General features: G+C 56.6%; 1 protein-coding gene across 1 annotated transcript in view; it reads right to left on the reverse strand.

Moving 5' to 3' along the window:
- The window catches only part of KCNK9 (potassium two pore domain channel subfamily K member 9), a 94,558-nt gene extending 77,899 nt beyond the window's left edge, over window positions 1-16,659 (reverse strand). The window contains exon 1 of the mRNA XM_010588516.3: window positions 16,377-16,659. Within this exon, the coding sequence (XP_010586818.2) occupies window positions 16,377-16,659 (283 nt within the window). The remainder of the gene's footprint in view (window positions 1-16,376) is intronic.
- Window positions 16,660-23,189: the final 6,530 nt, after the last annotated feature.

Here is a 23,189-nt window from a genome sequence, read left to right on the forward strand (position 1 = left end):
TGTCCCTGACAGTAGGTGTGGTGCCAACAGACACCTGGGGACACCACCCGCCTTCTGCTCTTGCTTTTCCCTTCCTCCCACCTGGAAGGTAGGACGAGGGATGGCAGGTGAACACCACACGCTAAGGATGGTGGCATAGATGGCTACAAGGAGCCGGGTCCTTGAGACAACCCCAGGAGCCATCCCAGCCCTGCCTGGCCTGCTAACACCACACATCTTGCAATGGGGCAAGTCCCAAACTGGTCAAGCCACTGTGGTCAGGCCTTTCTTACCTGAAACCCACCCTGATCCTTCCGGATACAGGTAGTGCCATTCAGCCCCAGACCTCTGGTTGTGTTCATCCTCGGAGAACAATCAGTGACAGCTCAGTGGGGGCCAGCAGGGGTCGAGAGGGCTTCCCGGGTGTCTGCATTCTCAGTCAGTCCTCACGGCCAATTTCAGAGATGAGGAAACTGCTCACAGAGGCTAAAGAGCTCACCTAAGGCCACACAGCCTGTGAGTGGAAGGGCCAGGATGAACCCAGGTCTTTTCAGAGAAGCCCAAGCCTCCTTTACCAGAGGGGAGGCAGAGGCCAGGAGGGGAAGCACTGCCAGGCTCCACAGGGATTCCTTCATTCATAAACAAGTGTGTATCAGCCCCTCTGTGTTCCGAGCACAGGTTAGCAGATGAAGACCCAAAGACGAAGAGCAAGGCCTGGTCCTGGAATTGTTGGGTCAGGGGCCGTGGTCCCCACGCCCTACGAGTCTCTCTTCCCTGCACCACCTGGTCCCACCCCATGCCTTCAGGGCTCGAAGAGTGGTGCCCAGACCAGCAGAAGCTGGCAGCATCCCTTCCGGCTGGCAAAGCCTCTGCCCAGCTTGAGCCAAGGGCGGGCTGCTGGAGTGGCCTTCACCAGCACCGGCAGAAGCAGAAGGACTGGAAGTTCCAGTGTGGGTCCTCCAGAGGGGAGGCAAAGGATCCAGGAGGGCCCAGGCTTCCAAGACAAGCCCTTACCGAGGCCACAGGTGAGAGGCTCACTCTTCCCCCTCTGACCCCATTCTCCTGCCCTACTGGCCCCCGGAAGTAAAAGCAAGGGCCCTTGTCCTGGGTGTGCAGGTAGGGACTCCTAGCAACCTGGAGTGGACATCCAGAACCCAGAGCCCTACCTGGGGGGAAAATGCGGATACGTGGATCAACGCACGGAACTCCACTGCAGAGAATCTGGAAAAGTGGATCAGTCCCGGGTGAGAAAAGAAAGGCCCTCCTTCCCACAGCCTGCCATACGAGAGCTTCCTCAGCCCCACGGGAACCAAGCCAGGCCCTGCAGTTGCCCTGGGATTTGGAGACGCCACAGCAGGGACAGCAGGTCCCTCAGGATAAGCAGGGAGGTCGAGGGGTGCGGGGAGCACCTGGCTCCCACAAGACGCAGGCCTGCCCTCCCCAGTGGGCTGCCCCCCACTTCTTGCAAACCCCTGCCGTTCAGATTCGTAGGCTGTTGTTTTTCAAGGATTTGCTTTTCTTAAAGACCTGGAAAATATTCTAGAACAATTAAATATAGCTCTCGTGAAAGCTGTTCCATTTCCATGATGCGTTCATTCAGCAAACATTCTCAGAGGGCCTGCTTGGTGCCAGACACGGGTGGATGGACGCCTTGGCCACAGTGAGAATAAGACGGTCCCCGCCGAGAAGTGCCAGGGAGGAAGACGGGCTTGGAAAGAGCTGAGCATGCCACATGGTGACAGGTGTGGAGATGGCAGGAGCCCTGGAGCTGCAGCGACCACAGGAGGGGCATCTAATGGGCCCAAGAAGGCTGCACGTAGGAGAGGTCTCAGGCAGCCAGAGGGAGCCAGGCTAGTTAGGGATCAGCCCGAGCCTGAGTCGCATGGTGCAGGGGTGGGCCAAGGCAGGGGCTGAGTGGCAGAAAAGAGCTCGGGCTTCACGGGACTGACCGCGGGGAGCAATGCATTTATGCTGCAGGCCACTGGGAGCCATTGACAGCTCTTGAGCAGGGGAGTGACTTGATTGGATTTGATAGCCCTGTGGCCAACTTGATGTATATCAGCACAGGCAGGCCTTAGATCATCTCTGAAATTCAGGCAACCGGGCAAAGGCCGAGTAGGGAACATTGTCGCAGGGCAGTGTTCCATAATGCCCGGTGGCCCCCCTCCAGCCTTTGAAAACAAATGCTTAGCTCATTCCCAGAGGAAGCCAAAAATTCGAGAGGGCTCCTCCATGTGCCCAGAAAGGCCCTAGGCTGAGCTGGAAAACAAAGCCTGAAGGAAAAAACCAGAGCATTCCCTGATCTCCTGGGCTCTGGGGGGAGGGAGGACTTCAGGTATGGTTGGGGAGGTGCAGCCAGCAGTTCCCTTCTGCAGAAAACGAGGGAAGATCCTGCTGAATGACTGAAGAGCCCCGTGGGAGGAAGGAAAAGAAGACGGAGCAACAGCACCTAGCACCCGGGCCTGGAAGGGGTCCCTGCTAGGCCCAGGAGGGAAGGACCACCAGATGAAAGCAATGTCCCACCTGCATTAGATGCCTCCCTGCTGGAGGGCAGAAAGGGGGTGACAAGAGAGTGCCTGAAACCTGAAGAGAGCTGCCAGAGAGGAGGTCCCTGCCTCTGACACCCGTCCTGTTCACGCTGGCTCTGCTTCCTCCCACCCACTGTATCCTCAGTGTGAGGGGCTCCCCGGGGACAGCACCCCGTTCCAGCTGCAGCTTCTCTTTGGGTTCTTTTGCATACATGAGACTCTCAGGACAGCCTCAAATGCCAAGTAACAGCACCTGTGGTCCCTGTCTTCTGCAGCACCTTGAGGGTGTCCACCTGGAGCCCCTGGACACCACAGAGCTAACCTCGTCCACATGCTCATGTCCCACATAGGGAAACTGAGGCCCAAACAGGGAAGGGAGAGCTGCACCAGGAGGTGGTGGCCACTCAAGGTGGTAGCCAGTGGCGTCCAAGGGTTACGAGGGCCCCGTCACAGGAGGCATGTGTGTGAGCAGTGCCTGCAGGGCCCCTTAGCCGACCACCAGACGGTCCTTTCTGCCCTGGGAGCCCAGACCCCACGTCCACTAGGTCTTCAAGGCAGGCTTGAGACAGGGCAGCTGCAGGCTGGCAGAGAGGTAGAGCTGGGTCGGCAGCTCTTTCCAGCCTGCCCTCCGCCTCATCCACCTCCTTTGGCACGAAATCTGGTGCACAAAGCCCCAGCACGAGCCACACCCCCCCAGACACAGGTAAAACTAAGTGCCCTCGAATCGACCCTGGCTCACGATGACCCCACGTGTGTCCAAGTGGAACTGGGCTCCAGGGGGCTTTCCATGGCTAATGTTCCAAAAGTAAATGACCAGGCCCTTCTTCTGATACACTCCTGGGCAAACTCAAACCCCCAGCCTTTAGATTAGCAGCTGAGCGCATGAACTGTCCGCGCCACCCAGTGATACCCTGTCACACGTGAGTCTCCTTAAGGTGCCCCCAACCCACGCTAAGGGTGGAGCCTACGTCAACAGTGGTTACTCAGAAGCCGAGCCAGGCGCTGAGCCAGGCGCCCTGCACGCCAGTGGCCCGGCTGACTCTCGGCTCCACCTCTGCTGCATCTACTACCGCTGTCTCCTCTGTCAGCTCCCTGTGGCCGCTGTGGCAGATACTACGAACTGGGTGGCTTAAAACAGCACTCATTTACTCTCCTACAGTTCCGGCGGCCCCAAGTTCAAAATCAGCTTCACTGGCCAGAGTCAAGGGATCAGCAGGGTTGTGCTTCCAGAAGCTTTAGGAGAGAATCTGTTTCCTTGCCGTTCCCAGCTTACAGAGCTGCATCCCTTGGCTCGCGGCCCCGTCAAAGCCAGCAGCATAGCATCTCCAGCCCTCCCATGGCCGTATTCTCTGTGCCAAGTCACTCTCTGCCTCCTGCTTACAAGGACACGTGTGATTGTCTTTAGGGTCCACCCGGATAATCCAGGATCACCTCCCATCTCCAGATCCTTAATTTAACCACACCTGCAAACTACGGTAACATTCACAGGTGCCAGGAACTAGGACCTGGAAATCTTTGGGGGTCACTATTCAGCTGACCAACCCCATTTTTTCAGATAAAGAAACTGAGGCCAAGGACTGCTAGGTGTCTGGCCCAAAGTTACACAACCTGCAATGGCGGAGGCAAGACAGCACCCTGTTTGACCCCAAAGCCTGAGTTTCTTCTATTGTGACCTGCTTCCCAAAAGTCAGAGGCTCTACATGGTGCCAGCTTTTCAAACCGTTCTGAAAGTCCCCACCACCCTCCTAATACACACCTGAGAGAGCCTGGGGGTGAGGCTGAGGCCTTGGCTTTGGGGGCCCACCTCAACTCATCTTCCAGTGATTGATCAAAGTGTGGCCATGTGACCCGCCCCTGGCCAATGAGATAGAAGCAGAGGTTGCTGGGGAGGGCTTCCAGGAGTTTTAAAAAGGGCAATCTCAGCTGGCATGACCCTTCTGACTTTGTCCCCTTCTTCTTCTTCCTTCTTGGAAGCCCAAATGCCAAAATGCCAACAGAAGACAGAAAATCAAAAGTGTGGGGTCCCACATGCCCCTGAACAGTGTGCCCGGAACCCAACACATCACTCACAAGACATTTACCCATACATCCCTGAGCACTCCTCATTTATGTCCCAACATCAGCACGACGTTACTCAGTAAGCCTCAACGAAGGACACTCTTGTGTAATTTAGTGCCAAGTATTCATTGCAAATACCTTTTTTCACCAACATAAACCATGACTATACACGTGGACCTCGTCAGATGGAATACACAAGAATCAAATTGACTACATCTGTGGAAAGAGATGATGGCGAAGCTCAATATCACCAGTCGGAACAAGGCCAGGGGACGGCTGCAGAACAGATCAGCAATTACTCATACGCAAATTCAAGTTGAAACTGAAGAAAATTAGAACAGCTTCACAAGAGCCAAAGTACGACCTTGAGCATATCCCACCTGAATTTAGAGACCATCTCAAAAATAGATTTGAAGTGCTGAACACTAATGATCAAAGACCAGGCAAGTTGTGCAAGGACATCAGACAAGAAGAAAGCAAGAGGCCATTAAAAAGACAGGAAAGAAAGAAAAGACCTAAATGGATGTCAGAAGAGACTCTGAAACTTGCTCTTAAACTTCGAGTAGCTAAAGGGAAAAGGAAGAAATGACGAAGTAAAAGACTGAACAGAAGATTTCAAAGGGCAGCTCAAGAACACAAGTATTATAATGACATGTGCAAAGAGCTGGAAATAGAAAACCAAAAGGGAAGGACGTGCTCCGCATTTCTCAAGCTGAAAGAAGTGAAGAAAAAATCCAAGCCTTGAGTCGCAATACTGAAGGATCGTACGGGGAAAATATTAAACAAAGTAGAAAGGACCAAGAGAAGATGGAAAATACACAGAGTCACTATACCAACAAGAGTTGGTCACTGTTCACCCATTTCAGAAGGCAGCATATGATGACACTGAAGGAAGAAGTCCAAGCTGCACTGAAGGCACTGGCAAAAAACAAGCCTCCAGGAACTGACGGAATACCAATGGAGATGTTTCTACAAATGGATGCAGCGCTGGAAGTGCTCACTCCTCTGTGCCAATAAATATGGAAGACCGACTGGAAGAGATCCAGGTTTATGCCTATTTCCCAGAAAGGTAATCCAACTGAATATGAAAATTATAGAACAATATCATTAATATCGCACGCAAGTAAAATTTTGCTAAAGATCATTCAAAAGCGGCTGCAGCAGTATATCGACAGGGAACTGCCAGAAATTCAGGCCAGATTCAGAAGAAGTGGAACCAGGGATATCGTTGCTGATGTCAGATGGATCCTGGCTAAAAGCAGAGAACACCAGAAAGATCTTTACCTGTTTTTTATTGACTATGCAAAGGCATTCAACTGTGTGGATCGTGACAAACTATGGATAACATTGCGAAGAATGGGAATTCCAGAACACTTAATTGTGCTCATGAAGAACCTGTACGTAGATAAAGAGGCAGTTGTTCGGACAGAACAAGGGGATACTGCGTGGTTTAAAGTCAGGAAAGGTGTGTGTCAGGGTTGTATCCTTTCACCATACTTAATCTGTACGCTGAGCGAAAAATCTGAGAAGATGGACTATATGAAGAACAGGGCATCAGGATTGGAGGAAGACTCATTAACCTATGATATGTAGATCACACAACCTTGATTGCTGAAAGTGAAGAGGATATGAAGCACTTACTGATGAAGACCAAAGACCACGGCCTTCAGTATGGATTACATCTCAACATAAAGAAAACAAAAATCCTGACAAGTCGACCAGTAAGCAACATCATGATAATCGGAGAAAAGATTGAAGTTGTCAAGGATTTCATTTTACTTCGATCCACAATCAACACCCATGGAAGCAGCAGCCAAGAAATCAAAAGACACATTGCATTGGGCAAATCTACTGCAAAAGACCTCTTAAAAATGTTAAAAAGCAAAGATATCACTTTGAGGACTAAGGTACGCCTGACCCAAGTCATGGTGTTTTCAATCGCCTCATATGCATGGAAAGCTGGACAGTGAATAAGACAGACCAAAGAAGAACTGATGCCTTTGAATTTTGGTGTTGGCGAAGAATACTGAATACACCATGAACTGCCAAAAAACAAACTAATCTGTCTTGGAAGAAGTACAACCAGAAAGCTCATTAGGAGCAAGGATGGCGAGACTATGTCTCACATACTTTGGATGTGTTATCTCGTGGGATCATTCCCTGGAGAAGGACATCATGCTTGGTAAAGTACAGGGTCAGCGAAAAAGAGGAAGACCCTCAACGAGATGGACTGACACAGTGGCTGCAACAATGGGCTCAAGCATAACAACGATCACGAGTATGGCTAGGGTTTTGTTCTGTTGTACCTAGGATTGTTATGCGCCGGAATCCACTCGATGGCACTTAACAACAACGTTTCTGATAACAGAGCCCTGGTGGTGCAGTAGTTAAGCATTTGTTCTGTTAACCAGAAGGTCCGCACTTTGAATTCACCAGCTGCTCCTTGCATACCTATAGGGCAGTTCTCCTCTGTCCTGTAGGGACACTATGAGTCCAAATCGACCAGACGGCAATGGGTTTGGTTTGGGTTATTTCTGATAACAGTACTTATAACATTTGACATGTTTCCTATTTTGCCCTTTCTCCTAGGAAGCTCCAAATAAAATCTGAACCTCTATCGCAGCCTTTATGAAGATTAGCAAACATGAATCTCTCTCTTTCTTTCTTCTCTGTCTCTCTCTTTCACACACACACACACACACACACACACACACACACACAAATTTTTGAGGGCAGAAGACTTGAGTTCAAGTTCTAAGCTTCAGCATGTGACCCTGGGCAAGTCACTGGACCTCTCTGAGCCTCATCTATGCACGCTTAATCCCTGGCCCGGCCTTTTTCACCGAGTTGTTACACAGATGAAAGATGGTACTGGATAGGAATCTGCCCTGTAAACTGGACAGTATGAGGGATAAGTGATATCCATAGTGACATCATTCCTGGCACACAGAAGGAAAAGTCCTCCACCTCCTGAGTTCTCTCTTTCACCAGCCCTGGGTGGGTAGGTATGTGGCAAGCATTATCACTGCCCATTCTATGCCCATGGCAGACATGACTAGTCAATCACACAGCACTCCTTTTCACTGAGGCTGCTGTTCAGTAGAGTTCCAATGAACATAGCCAATTGGCTCAACCAGACTGACAAGGTGAAACTCCGGTCCCCAAAGCTAGACCAAGGTCTACTGGCTCCAGGAGGAGGTCATGGGTTCCAGGCCTCTAAGACTGCACCTGCAAAGCCCCTTGGACCGTCTGGGCAGAGGGTGAATTTTCATGACTGAAGGCACCTGCCTTCCAAACCCGCATGGCCCAATTCAGGATGCCTTTCAGAGGTCACGCAAAGGCTGTTAAGACAACTTCTAACATTTTGATGCCAGAATGTCAAAAACTTTTCAACATGGCTGAGGGCTGCCAAAGTTGCAGTGAAACCAGAAAAATCCACGCCACCCTTGTGCCACTCTTTATGGGAACAACACAATAACACCACTGGGTGCTGCTGTCCTCCGACCTAGCAATCCCACTGCTGGCACCAAGGCCTTAAAGGAAAAGCCCAGTAGAGTCTACACACACACACTCACACACACGTCCATACTCATACACACACTAACTCATACACACGCATTCATACACACACACACGTGCACACACATACACAAAGACATTCAACAAAGCATTACCTATAATCATCAAAAAAAATTATTTTAAGCAGCTAAAAATAGAGTAGTTCATAGCTGATAGATGGTACGTTCATGCTGTAGTACACAGCCATGACAACAAATTCCCTTAGGGCTGCAGAAACACAAGATAATATTTGATAATAGCTTAAAGAGAAAGGACACTCTGCAATGCCATGCATCCTGCCGCAGACACTGTGGGTGCCTGTCAGTCCCTACCTTTCCTCCTTCCTCACCACCAGAAACTCAGTTTGATTTGGAGCAGCAACATGCCCCAGTAAAAAAAAAAAAAAAAAAAAACCTACATTTTTCAGCCTCTCTTGCAGCTAGGCTTGGTCAGGAGACAGTTTTGGCCAATAAGATGCAAGTAGAAGTTGTTGGGTGGGCCACCCAGGCAGGATCCGCTGGCAAACGCCTTTGACTTTCATTCTTCCTCTTCCTTCTGCCAGGAACTGAGCTGTGATGCTGGAGGTGGAGCAGCCATCTTGGCACCATGAGGCAACCTCAAGGCAAGAAAAGCCAAGCTAAGATGGCTGAGCAGAAAGACAGAAGGAGCCTGAGTCTTTCAGGCGTTGTAGAGCCACCTGCCAGCCTGGCCTGCCTGGCCCAGGATTCTTGGGAAAATAAAACCCATTCTGTCAAGTCACTGTCACTTGGTGCTCTGTGATGGGCCGCTGAGCACAATCACTAACGGATTCATTCTAATGAAAAGGATAAAAATCAATGAGAACATTTGGGTGAAGACAAGAAGGAAACACGAACGGCTAAGGCTTGAATGTGGCCGTGGGGTCACAGGTGAGTGATGAGGATCTCCTCGCAGCTAAAAACTCTCTGCATTGCTTACCGCTTCACCTTTGCAGTAACACAAGAGCTGTTCTGTAAATCTACAGTCACTGGCTTCCACTCTACTGCTTAGGTTCCTCTGGCCAGAACACTCCTAAATAGACGCTAGACCAATTTCACAACGGCCAGAGTTCCTCAGCACTCAGTGATTTCGTGGAGAGGTGTCATAGTCCCCTGAGAAATTGCACTCATGCTGGGAGCCAGCTCATTATAAGCAGACTTGTGGGGCGTTTTCCCCAGCCCACAGGGTCCCAGGCCAGGCTCTGTCCTGGGGCCCAGCATGTGTCAATGTGGTTGGAAGCTCATCCCGGACCATCCCCTCATCCCTGGCAACTACTGCAGACCTGGAGTCAAGTGGAATGTGGGTGCTTAACACCAAGGTGATGTCAGCCCCCAAGACACACATGCAGGGAGGGCCTGGAGCCAGGGATGGGCTGGACCACTCTGACCCTCAACACAAGCCCTCTATTGAAGCTTCCTCTTGAAACATGGGAGAAACGTGCCACTCGGCCCTTCTCCCCAAGGCCTCAAGCCTCCCCCCGCCCCCTGTACTCTCGTCTCGCCTCCCACCCTTATTCTGACTGTCACCTCCCCCACAGCCTTCCACAATTCAGCTGCCCGTGCTGTAGGCAGAAAGGAGGGATGGAAAACCGGCGAGGGAAGAAACCAGCTCTCACAGGGCCAGCGCCCCGGATCACACACACCCCACATGGCTCCACCCCCGCCCACCATGGTCAGGACCAACCAGACCAGCTGACTTGGAGTTGGCTATGTCGAGTTGGCACAGTCCCCACTGGCCGCCTCCCTGACTGGTACAGAAGCAACCACATTCTCTTCCCCACAGGCATGCCTGGCTGGGGCTCAGAGGGTCACCCACAGAACCCTACCAAGCACCTGCCATGGGCAAAGAGGCAGGAGGACAGCAGAGGTGTGGGCTGGGCACATGCAAACAGGTCTGTGGATGTGTCCCCAGCACCTCATCCCCAGGCTCTGTCCCACACGCCCTCCAGGACTGACTCACCCCTTGAACTCACCACACCCCACACCTCTGACAAACACAGACCCCCCCCAGATGCCCCTGCCACCCGCTTAATGCGCTACTGACATTCCTGATCCCCGAGTCTTGAAACCCACCCCTGACACTCCATCAGGCAACCACTCAACAAACACCTTCTAAGGCCCAGTACATGCACGGTGCTGGGGACCCTACCCTCAAGCTGCTATCACAAGACCCAAGACGACCTGGGCACCCACCATCACACACTAACCAGGGTCAAGGGACAGACACGAGGACAGACCCAGCATCTTGTGAGCATGGCCAAGCCAGGAGGAAGGAGTTATACAGGCAAGGCTCTGAGGCCGAAAACTGCCAGGTGAGGTGGGCAGGGAGGGGGGCCAGGAAGCAGGGAGGGATGGGGGGCCACAGGGTGGGGGGTTGCAGCAAGGAGGGCTGGGTGTTGTGATGCCACAGACATGGGGTACACGACCCCTGTGCCCTCAGCCTGGGTAAGGTTGGGTATTGTGATAGCACATCCGTGGGGTACAGGAGCCCTGCACCCTCAGCCTGGGTAAGGCCAGGTGTTGTAACTGGTCAGCCGTGGGGTGCAGGAGTCCTGTCCCCTCTGCCTGGGTAAGGCTGGTGGCACTGGCTGCATGGAGGCCTCCCGCCTCCTGGAGCAGGTTTCACCTCATATCAGTGAAAGCCAAAGGCCCTTTCACAGGTGGCCAACTCTCTAGCCAGGTGCCACAAGCCTCTTGGGGGCCTGGCACCAGCAGTGGCCTAGAGGACCGAGATCACACATCTACACTAGGGAGTGAGAAGCTCACAGCTGGACAAGAGAAGCCCTGGACCTGCCCCCTCCCTTTAAAAGCCACATCTCAAGTTCAAAGGCTGGAGCCTTGTCCATGTCTGCCAGGGGCCAGAGGCACAGCTGAGCAGACATGTCACCTGAACCACTCAGCAACATGCTCCTCCTGCTCTTGGAGAGCCGGGGGGCATTGGAATAGATGGATGCAGGTAAATGATCAGGTGCATGGAGGGCTGAGTGGGCGTCTGCAGGGGGAAAGGATGGATGGGGTGTGAATGGGCAGGTGCATGGGAAATGAAGGGAGGGAGCTGTGAATGAGCAGGTGCGTGGGGAATGGATGGAGGGAGGTGTGAACGAGCAGGTGCATGGGGAATGGATGGAGGGAGGTGTGAATGAGCAGGTGCATGGGGAATGATGGAGGGAGGTGTGAATGAGCAGGTGCATGGGGAATGATGGAGGGAGGTGTGAATGAGCAGGTGAGAGGGGAATGGATGGAGGGAGGTGTGAATGAGCAGGTGCGTGGGGAATGGATGGAGGGAGGTGTGAATATGCACGCGCATGGGGAATGGATGGAGGGAGGTGTGAATGAGGTGGTGAGTGGGGAATGGATGGAGGGACGTGTGAATGAGCAGGTGAGAGGGGAATGGATGGAGGGAGGTGTGAATATGCACATGCATGGGGAATGGATGGAGGGCGGTGTGAATGAGCAGGTGCGTGGCGGAAGGGATGTACACTGAGGCCTGATTTCACCTGCTCCTGCTCTGACCTCACTGTACTGAGCTAGGGAAAGTGACCCAGGAAAAGCAGTTGAAGGCAGTGGGTGTCTGAAACTGCTGTGTGGGTCTCATCTGACCCCCACCTTTTCCTCACAGCACCTAGCTGGGTGTTTCCTTTATGTCACCCAGAGTCACAAGGAACCCCACTTCTCCCCATGTCTCTGCTTTTCTCCAACCATAGCTAAGCTGGGCAATTCCAGTCTGGAAGGGCCTGGGAAAGAGGGGCAATCTGGGGGGATTTCACACTTCCTCCACATTGCCAGATGCCCAGCTGGAAATGACAAAGGCAGTGCCGCTCCTCCCAGGCCAGTCTATGGTGTGCTGGAGGTGGGGTGAGGGTGGGTTTCCTCACCCTGGGTTGGCCCAGGAGGTTTCCTAAAGAGTGGCATTAAAGGGAGAAGCAGACAGAGATGGAATATTCCACAGGCCCATCCCTGGCTGCTGGGACAACTCTGCAGTCCACGCCTCTGGCAAGGAGATCCTGGTTGCATTACGGAGTTCGGGGCCCTCTGCCTCCATGTGCACTGCCTGCCCTGGGCCTCAGTTTCCCCATCTATAAAGTGGGGCAATACTCCCACCAGCCCCTGGGAGGAACAAGTGCCCACCACGTGTGTGGAAGCACCCTGCTCCCTTCTGCTCGGTCCTCCAGGCCCTGGTCCATCTGCAGTCCTTTGAGATGCCCACTCTGCCGCACAGTGGGCTGGACCACGGGGGTGCAGGGAGAAAAAGCAGAGGCCAGACCTGAGGCAGGGAAAATGGTACAGATGCTGGAATGGAGGAAGGCTTGGGGTCATAGTTCAGGGAGGCAGCAAGGAGTAGAGGGGAAACCGAGGAGGACATCGTGGAGAAGGGTCCAGGGGCCATCAAGGTCCACCCGTGGGCATCCAGAGCTGCGCCATGGGGTGGGTTAAGGCAGTTGCCGGGCTTAGCCGTCCCTGCACTTCACACTGGGCTACAATCAACTGTTTGGGTTTTCCAGCTCGCCTCTGGCCTCAAGGACAGGTCTTATCTTGTCATCTCTCTCCCCAGAGCCCCAGACGTAGGCAGCAGAGGCCCTGGCAGGGTCAGGTGCTCAGCAAGGGTGTAAGCCATGTATGGAAAACAACACCCAAGAGTGCTGGAAAAATGGAAGGGGCTTTCCATTCCTTGCGTTCTGCTGGTAAATGAGAGAACGGGTGTCCCCGTGCATCCTGTTTCCAACCGGGTGCAAGACCCTGAACAGGGCAAGGACGGAAGCCTCAAACCTCTTTCTCAGAGTGTGCCCCACCCCCGGCCAACAGACCCAGCTCCTAAACCAGCCTTTTGCATCCTTCAGCAACGAGCCCGGGCTCAGGAGGGGCATAAAGACCCTTGTTCGGGAACACTGCCCTGGAGAAACTAGCTCTGTTCTGTCACGGGCAGCAGCTGATTGTGCGACCCACGTCTGACCTAAAGCAGCTACTGCAGGAAGGTTACGAGTGTGCACCAGGTTTCTTGCACACTCAGACTTAACCTCAAGTGGAGCGAATTCCACAAAGCACTCTACACCCGTGTCCAGACTCCCACCTTCTGCCACTTCTACCAACAAGCTGGGAAGGGGTGTGGGGTCCCAAACCATTCCGCTAACCGGGCAAGCTCGGCAAGTACAGGTAAGGTTTCCCGTCTTAAGATAACACACCGGAGAGTTCCCGAGTTCCAGGGCTCTACGAGCACAGGGCTCGGCAAAGTCAGCCCCTCGGAAATAGCTACAAGTGCTACAGACGTCAAAAGAAGTAACGGGGAGGAACCCAAGCCAGCTCCCGGGTAAACGATGCAACCAAATCTGCCCTTTCCGGAGCTCGGCCGGCACTCCGCTAGGCCCTCCTCGCCACCAGGCTGCTGCCACCCGGCGCCCAGAGAGCTGGGCTGGGTCCACTGCGCTATCCCTCCAAGCCCTTTCAGGGAGGCGCGGCCACAGAGCCAACGAGAAGTGGTAATTACATATGTTTTTAAAATCCATTTCACAGAGGGAGCTAATAGCTGCATCTGAGAAGACGCGTTCATTAGCAGGAGCCGAGTGTCAGGGCCTCTGCGTCAGGCTCGGAGTCTCGGGCAAAGTTGAGACACACTCGAGACATCGCTCAAGGTTAGGTGAAAAATAAGAACGCTGGCGAAGACTAACCCGACTCATTAATATCTCTGTGCTATAGGAGCGGATGCCTTGGAGGGCCTGGCTTAGGGCTGCTTTTTGTTCTGGGCCCAGAGAAAAGAAGCACCTTAATTTGCATTTATATTAAAAAAAGGAGAAAACAAACAGAATTAGCTGGGAAGGTGCTTTGTTTCCTGTAAATTTGAGCTCTTTTGCTAAACGCAGCTTCTTGGGACAGAGGGAGTGAGGCTCAGCCTATCTCACAGAGCAGGGGGTCATGCACCTACAAAGCACTCAGCACCCACAAGCCCTTCCAAAGCACCCTGGCAGGAGGGGCTTGTCCAGTGCTCCTTCTCTGGATGGGGAAACTGAGGCTCAGAGCCAGGAAATGACCTCTGCATGGTCTGACAGGAAAACCAAGACAAGATTCTGATTGCAGGCTAGGTCGCCCGGCTCAGAGTTCAGTGTCTACAGCTATGCCATGACGATCTTCGCTCCCTTACACAGATATTTCAACCTGTCTTTCGAGAAAATCAGTTGAAAATCCAATAAAGAAAGTGAGAAAAACTGGCATATTCATCAGAAGCCCCCCTTCACCCTGGACTGAGCCTCGTCCCACCGGCACCCTGGCTAAGAGATCACCCTCAGCTTGGCTACACTTTGCTTGACATTTTCTCTTTGGAGTTTTAACCGTCAGAAGCATATGCCCAGCACCACCAATCAGAATCAGTGAAACACAGGTCAATCAGAACTTCATTAGCTCGACAATTTATTTCTTTAAGGACATCTGGAACGTTTCTGGGTTGTCTTTTCATCCAACCCTTTGCTTGGTGCTGTTGCTCAACTCTTGGGACCAGCTAAACGTTTTAGGTGCTAGCCGGCATGCTAGCAAATTTCTCCTGTCTTCCGTCTTGATTGCTGAAGGCACGTTTAGGGGCTACTGGGTTCTCTCCCCTCCCTCTACGGCAGTCCGTTTGGGAGGCATATTTTTGCTCTCTGGCTGTGGGCAAACAGGCCCCTGTTCCCAGGAGCTCTGTGCTCTGCACGCAGCTGTATGTCACGGCCACAGCCCACGCTAGGAGTTTAAGAACAGAAATGCCAGCAATGACCAGTTGGGCCTCGGACACTGGGACTACATGGCTGGGGGGAAGGACTCTTCCATGTTTTGGCCGCTGGACGAAGAGCGTGGGAGCAAAGCTGGTTATGTAGACAACAGAAGGACCATTTCCTTCTAAACACAGGAAAACCTGCACCAATGAATTAAACATTTGAAGCGAGATGACTCTCTGCAAAGTCTTTTCAAGCAAGAAGGAGAGACAGACCGTCCTGTGCTGCTGCTTCCTGTTGCATATGGCACCAAGAAATCCCATGTTTCAGCACACAGAGCTTTCCCAAGAAAAATATCAAGGGAAAGATACAGGGAGGGCCAGATGAGGAAGGCAGGAGAGCTGGAGAGAAGGCAGGGAGCAGGGCCTCTCCTCAGGGCACGGGGGTATCAAGGACTGGGTGAGCAGGGCAGGGACAAACCATGAACCAACACCTGACCCTGAAGGTCCCAGGAGGTGGCCATGGAGGGCAGGGATGCAGACTGGGGCAAGTCGGGAGCCACAGACCACCCTGCCTCCTGCCACGCAGGCCATCCACCAGGTCTACCAGGATAAAAATGACCTGCTCTAGTTGCCACAGGTCTCAAAGTGTAACGCATCTGAGTTTCTGGAAACCTGACCATAGTGGGGTACTGCCTCCAGGCACACCTCCACTTTGCTTCACCACAGCACCCTTGGGCACAGGACCCTGAGGCTTCCCCGGGTGTACCCCCTGAACCCTCTCTCCCACAGTGGCTGGCAATGAACTTCCCGGATTCGGGGGGAAAATCCAGACTTCCCTTATCCACTGTCACAGGCTGGGGAATGTGCAGGTCCTGCCCCTCCTCCAACCCTCCGCCTGCTCCTAGAGGGGTTCACCACCCTACCCCGAGCCTCCAAGAGCAAACTCCCTCCTCCCAGGCGCCTGGCCCGTCCAGGCTCCAGAACTCAGGGTAGAAAGGGCCAGGAGGGTGGAAAGCTGAAATCTGGGTTGGGAGGAGAAGCCTGGAGGGGTGCCCGAAGACTGGCGAGGGTCAGCACCTCCCCGGCGCTGGAGCAGTGCCTTACCACCTGAGCCCTTCTCTGTGCCCCGGGTTCCAGGAAAGCCTTCTCCAACTCCCAGAGAGCTAGTAAGTGTAAGCCTTGGAACCCCGCGCAGTCCAGCCCGCGCTGGGGCGGTGGGTGGGTGGGTGTCTGCGACGGGATTATTCTTAGCGCTCCACTCTTCGCAAAAGTGGCGCCTCCACCCTCCCGGCTCTGGCACACTCAGCTCGGGGCTCGCACTCCCGGTCCAGACACCGGTGCGGAGAGGAGCACGGGTGGGGTCCCTGAGGGGTGAGGCGTGGAGGTGCGCGAGAGGCGTGGGCTCTCTAGAGGGGAGGGGGCGCCGCGGGAGGGGCGCCGCGAGAGGCTGCGTTTAACCCTCGGTGCCCCGCAACCCAGCCCCGCGCCTCGCGCTCTGCCACCTCCCCGAATTCCTCCCGAGAGCGAGGAGCCGGCGGCGGAGCGCCCAGCCCTTACCTATGGTAGTGATGACCGTGATGGCAAAGTAGAAGGAGCCGGCGAATTTCCACTGGACGCCGGCGCGGTGCGGCTCCGACTGCAGGATCACCAGCTCCAGCTGCCGGTAGTCCTCGCTGCTGATGTTGTACTTCCCCTTGATCCGGATCTCCTCGGCTTTGAGTTTCTCCTCCTCGCGCATCTCGTGGTCCGACTCCAGGGCGTCGAAGACCGCGGCGCCCACCAGCAGGTAGGTGAAGGTGCAGACGATGAGGGACAGAGTCCGCACGTTCTGCCTCTTCATGGCCGCCAGCAAGGAGCCGGCGCGGGGGGCATGTCCCGCAGGCTCGCAGCCTCGCGCGTCCCACTGCAGCGCCGGGCGGCCGCCGCCGCCTCCTCCGCCGCCGCCGCCGCCTCCAAGTTGTAAGCGGCGGCGGCAGAAGCAGCAGCAGCAGCAGGGAGGCGGGGGGCGGGGAGGCTGGGGGGGGCCCCCTCCTCCGGGGCCGCCACTGCCGCCGCCACCGCGAGGCGGCTGGCCGGGCAGGGGCGGCGTGGGCTCGGGGGAGAAGGCCGACAGGCACAGGAGGCTGCTCGAGCGCCGGGGCCAGGCGTCCGGGAGCCCCGCCACCCTGCGCCAGAGCCGGCCGAAGCAGCCCGCCCCACTGCGCAGGGCCATGCACGGTGGCCCCGCCGGGCCCCGCGCGGCCCCCCGCCCCCCGCCGCCCGCTCCCGCCGGAACAGCAGGGGCGGGAGCCGGAGCACGGCCCGAGGGTGGCCGCGGGGGCCCGCGCCCCTCTGGACCGTCTCCCGGGTGGCGGGGCCCCGCGAGGAGCCCGCAGGTCTGCGCGCCCCGCGGGACCTCCTGCCCCTTTTGCCCTTCCTCGCCCCCCCTCGGGGGGTGGAAAAGTTTGTAAAGTGGCGGCGTCTCCGGAGTCCCCTGCCAGCCAGGAGGGGGCTGACTGAGCAGGTGCAGCGGGCGGGGGGCGATGCCCAAAGGTTCGTGCGCCCTGCGCCCACCCGGGCGTCGGCTGGTCTGCGAAGTTTGCTTGGCTCAGCCCCCGAGGCGCGGGAGCGGGGCGCGGCCCCTGGGCGGCAGGGCCCGCGGCGGAGGGCCCTCGGGGGCGGCCGAGGGGCGGCGCGGCGGCGGCTGGCCAGCCCGCTCCTCTGTGGGTGGCGGTCGCTGCGGCGGCAGCAGGAGGTGTCCCGCGGGCCTTGCGGAGCTGCGGGTCTGGCGCGGGCGCATGAGCCGCGCCTGGGTCCGGGCCCTCCAGGCGTCCGGGGAGGCGGCCGCGGCGCTCAGCTGCCCCGGGTGCTGCGTGCGTGCGCGCGGGAGGGAGCCCGAGTGTGTGTGTGCGCGTGAGTGTGTGAGCGCGCGTGGCGGCCCCGCTCCGGCGGGAGGGCCGCGGGGGGCGGGGGCCGGGCTATGCCGAGGCCCGGCCTCCTGTCCTCCCTCCCTCCCTCCCGCAGCCTCCTGGGCGCGCGGCCTTCCGCCTGGTCCCCAGCCAGCTGGCGAGGCGGCCGCGGCGGTTCCCGCTGCAGACCGAGCGCGGCGCAGGGCGCACGCCGAGGGAGCCCGGGCGGGGCGGCCCGAGCCGCTGGGGAGGGGACGGGGGCGGGCGGAGGACCGGGTGGCCGCCCGCTTGGAGGTGGGGGCGGAGCCACTGGTCGGGTGGAGGATGGGGGATAAACGGGGTTGCTTGGGTCCTTCTAGCCCCGCTCCCCCAGAGCGTCCGCAGCCGCTTCAGGCGGCGAGTTTCGGGGACTCCGGGCACGGAGGGAGGCCAATGGGACTCAGCCCTAGAAGGTAGATAGGCAGCGTTAGGGAGAGGAGAGGTCGGGCAGAGATCGGGGAGCAGAAGGGGAGGGGACCGTGGGCGCCCGGGAGCGCGGAGGCGGTGGCAGCGCACGCGGTACCTCCTGGGGCCAGCCACCTGGCGCGGGCTCGGGTCACTGGCTGGAGCCATCGTTGTCTACGCCTTGCCGCAAAGTGGGGTCTCGAGGACCGCCTCAGCACCCGCTAGCGGCGCGGGTCGGGTGGCCCAGCACCTGCGGTCCCGCTTTCCCCAGGGAGCGTAGGGGATGGCACGGCCTACACTCTTGGGTTCAGGGCACCGGACAGGCCATAGCACTCTCCCCTTCCCTGTTTCCTTGTTGCTTTTCTGAAAACACTGCTTGGTTCCGCGAGGCTGGGCGCGGGGTTCACCCGGGATGCAGCCCTGGCCCTCCCTGGCTCTCCGCACTGCGCGGCGTCCACTCTAGGGACGAGCCTGGGGAAAGAACACGAGGCTTGGGCTGGAGCGCAGCTATTTTTTGCTTCCAGAGAGGAGGCCACAATCGGCTTTACCCCTTCCCATCTCGGCCTCCGCACCACCGCTCACTCCTCTCTTGCACGCCCTGGTCCTCTCCCCGCCCCCTTCAGGCAGTCGGGGGGCGTCCCCATCGAGGAGTGGAACTAGAAATGGGTAGGCCTAAGCCATGGAGACCCCCTGCGGTCCCCTTTCCTAGGCCAGTCTATCTCCCATGGGTGCCGGCCAAGGAAGAGCTGGAGACTCTGGGAAAGGGGCGGCGAGGGTGGGGGGGGGGGGCAGAAACTGGCCAAGGGCAGTAGGGGCTAGGCTGGGGAACAGGCTGGACCCTCGCTCAGCTCTAAGGCTCCTGGAGCCCTGGCCCTCTTGCCGGTCCCCTCGGGCCGAGCTTGGGCTCCCTGTTCGCAGAGACTCAGGCCCGAGTGGGGCCGGGAACCCTATGCCTTGTCAAGGCTCCCCGGCTAAGACCCTCGCCACCCCATTTCGGGGGCTCGCCGGTGCCTGCGCTCCATACCCCACTGGGTAAGGGGCTCCTGCTCTGTGTGCAGTGTTCGGGCTGTGGGGTCTGCGCTGGGCCTGGGGCGTCCTCAGGCACCGGGGCAGGAAGCCCCACCCGGGCGCAGGCGCTCTCCGCAGAATTCGTTTTTTGGAAACCAGGCCCCCGCTCTCGGCGAGTGAGCCCGGCTGCCCGGTGAGTCACCGCGAGCGGGCGACCAGGATTCCCGGCAGCTGGTAATTAATTGCTCCGCGGCGCGGCCCACGACGGAACCCCTAGCATCCGCGCCGCACGCCTGAGTCACAGCCGTCGGGCCTGCGCGCCGTCCGGACGCGGTCGTCTCCTTCGCGCCGCCAGGGGGCACTGGACTCCGACGCAGGTCGGCCTCGATTTGAGCCAACCCAGATGTAGGGAAATACAGGCCGCCCAGACTGGTAGATATGGGAGTGGGGCGTGGGGTTCACTCCACCCGCAGATTCCAGGCTTTGCAAAGGAATCGTTGCCTCCCGAGATTTTTAAAGTACAGCGCCTCTTTTATTTGGTTGACAGAACTTACATTTATATACAGTCTCTTAGGAAAACGGGCTGGCTTTGTGTGAGGCCTGGGAGGGACCTCAGAGATAAACTACTCCAAACCCCTTGCTTTGCAGATGGAAGACCCCCAACACAAGAGGACCACAGCTGGGATCATGCATCGATTCCCATCCGGAATCAGCACTCGAACCTCCTCCCCGGGTCTGTCCCGGGCTCCTTCGAGTACCAGCTGCCTGGATTCACACCTGGCATGAATGACCACCTGCCACTCCCAAACCTTGGCTTTTCTTTCCGTCCCTCCTCCAAGAGAGGACCCTTGGACTCCAGATCAACAAGTCCAGGGCCCCTCAGAGCAGGATGTGGCAGGGGCTGGGGGGGCTTCCTTCTCCGTCCTTCCACGTGGCCTCCTCTTCTTCCCTGTGTCTTGACTTGCTGGTGGACGGCCAGCTTCTCAGAGCAGAGCCTGGGTCTTGACCACCTTCCTGCGCCCCCAGCACTTAGCCCCAAGGCAGTTCCTCAGTTGACATTTGTGGGTTGGGTCCACACAATAGTCCAGGAAGAGATCAAGCTGGTGACAGCAATTCTGGGCCCCCACCTACACCCCCAGGCCCCTGTGGTCTGGGAGGACCGAGCCCAGACCAGCCTGAGGTGGGCACTGAGTTCAGGTATGGCCAATCCAAGCCCAGGATTCCCCCTGGCCACAGCCGTTGGCTGGCTTTGGCTCACATGTCTACCTCTTAGCCAATGACAGCCCTCCCCAGCTGGGGCTGTAAGCTGGCAGGTAAAATGGGGACATCTTAGCTGGGAAAGAAGCCCTGGTGGTGCCCTGGTTAAGTGCTGGGCCACTAACTGAAAGGTCGGGGGTTCAAACCCACCAGCCACTTTGTGGCAGGAAGATGTGGCAGTCTGCTTCCGTAAAGATTGCAGCCTTGGAAACCCTACGGGGAAGTTCTCCTCTGTCCTACATGAGTTGGAATCGACTCCACAGCAACAGGTTTGGTTTGGTCTAGCCTGGCTTTGAGGAAGCATTTCTGGGAGGAGCCAGCACAGAGCTAAGAGGTGGAAGCAGGGGGCAGGTCCTGAAGAGAACTTTGAGAACCCAGGTGCAGCGACACTGGGACTCACAAGCACTATCCCCACTTAGGTGAGCAAGAGCCTTCCCTCTTGGGCTTGGGTGCCAGGTCTCACCTGCGCCACAGGTGCCAGAGAGCTGCATCACAGCCTGTCCTGTCCGCTAGCAATTGGTCACAGGCCTTCCTGAACCTCAGTTTTCTCTCTAGTAAATTCAGAAGTATCCTGTTTAAATAAAGAAAATCGCGGCTGTAACTTTCTTACTGCCTACCTGTTAGCTGGGTTCTTTACACATGTTGGGCATGCCTGCCACTCCTTAGGCTAAGGTCTAGTGCCCTGTTGAACCAGAGAGGCTGGGCATTTTATCCTGGTTCCCCAGGGAGTCAGGGGTACACAGACTCCCTGCCCAGGGCTTTTCCCACTCCACCAGTTCAGTGCTGTGAGGTCTCGGACTGTGGCCACGGGGGCAAAGGCACCTGGGTGGTTCACACGCCAGGTGTTACAGAGACAAGATGGAGGCAGAGTTGGGACCCAGAGTGGATCCTGTGTGCCCTGGATTGAGAGGGCTTTTAACAGTGGGAACTTCATTTTAGTAGATGGCAAGCACGTCACTCTACTCCGCAACTCAAGGTGACAGTAAATGAGGGAGGCAGCTCGAAGCAAAGCCGGGTCTCCCTTCCTCTGGCCCCTCTCTGTGTGTGCCAAGGACGCCCCTGCGCTCTGCTTGTACATGTCCTTGCCTTACTGGAGAAGATCTGATGAGTGGATCTCAAGCATCTTAATGGGCCTGAAACACTGCCCGTCTCCACGGCTGGTCCATAAATAGCTCCATCGCATTCCCCACGGAGCCCGAGGTGAGCCAGGATCAACTGGACGATTGGCTGAGGCATCTCCTGGTGACGGCTTCAGAGGGGGCTGCTGAAGGGGTGAGCCCTGTGTCCATCATGGGAGTCTCATTAATGCAGGGCAGAGAGGCCAGGTGGAGAAACCCAGGAGGCCCTTCTAACAACAGGCAGAGGTGACAGGAAGGAACAGCACTGACCCCCACAGGGAGCTGGGCTCCCCGTCTGGGTACCCCAGGGCTTGGCACAGAGCAGAGGCACTGGAGACTTGCTGAACAGATTAATGGAATGGATTGGAACGGCAGGTGTATTGGTCACCAGGAAATTGCGTTGGCGACCTCTTTCTTGGTCACTCCCTACTACCCACCCACAGCAACAGGATGTTTTCCAGGCCCGGTTCTTCTGCCTTGGAGCTCAGTGCTCTGAAAAACAAACTAACTGAAGTAATAGTTTATTGAGAACCTTGGAAGGAGCTCTGTCACGCTTCTCACCTTGAACTTGGAGATGAGCTAGACTCTCTCTTCTAAGGCTGTTGAGATGATTAAACAACAGCACCTGCACAGTGTCTATCGAGCGCCGAGCCTGGCAAGGATCAGGGGCAAATTCAAGGCTTGGCCCTGGTCTGTGGCCTTTGTCCCCAGAGCTAGCCCGGCTCTAGAACTCATACCCCATATGGCCAGGTTCTCAGCCGTCAGGTGGAGCCTGGACACCCACTCCTGGCAGCAGAATGACCGCTGGCTTCGGGGTGGGCAGCCTGGGCCCGAATCCTGATGTGGTCTTCTCCCTGTGTGACCGTGGGCAGGTGAGAGGCTCTCTCTGTGCCTTGGTTCCTGGTCCCATCACCCCCATCCTGATGGGATGGATCGAGGCTGGTGGGTTCCTGGCCAGAGGCCCAGCACTCCTCGGGGGCTGGGTCGATGATGATTTTCCTCCCATGTGTAGAGGGCGTGCTGCCCTCCTTGCGCTCCACCTAACTGCCCGCCGACTGGGGAGCGCTGCCAGCTGCCACATGCAGTGGAGACACTACTACCAGCCAGCTCCCTCCGGAGCGCTGCTAACATTAGCCCAGTCACATGGCGCTCGCTTGTGCCGAGAGTTTACAGATTCCCGTGGAAGGTGTTTAAATATTGCTCCTTTTCAGAAGCCTGGTTCTCGCCCCTGCCATTTTCACCTTTGTGCGGCAGAAGGTATTTTTGCAAACACTGTCGAAGTGGCAGCGATTTCTCGGTGTGACACGGCGTCCCTGTACGCTCAGCTCCTGTTTCGGGGACCCACAGGTGTATCGTTCGTATCAATGCAGGAGCTCTCAACTCCCAGGGAGAGGGAGGAGGGTGCTGTGCTTCCAGGGGCCCAAAGACTTCACCCAGGGCTCTGCAGCTCCTCCCCCGGGGGGCCTTCCATCCCAGTCTGGGTCTGGCCACGGCCCTGAGCATCTCATTGCAAATGGCCTGCCCTCAGCACTGCCGTGACTGCCCCCTGCACTAGACCGCAAGCTTCCGCAGGACAGGGACTGGGTCCCATCCATCTGTGTCCATAATGCCTGGTGCCTCTAGAAGGCTCTCCCTCCCTCTGAATCCCTCCCTGC

This window comes from Loxodonta africana, chromosome 14 (genome assembly GCF_030014295.1).
Source record: "Loxodonta africana isolate mLoxAfr1 chromosome 14, mLoxAfr1.hap2, whole genome shotgun sequence".
Lineage (NCBI taxonomy): Eukaryota > Metazoa > Chordata > Mammalia > Proboscidea > Elephantidae > Loxodonta > Loxodonta africana.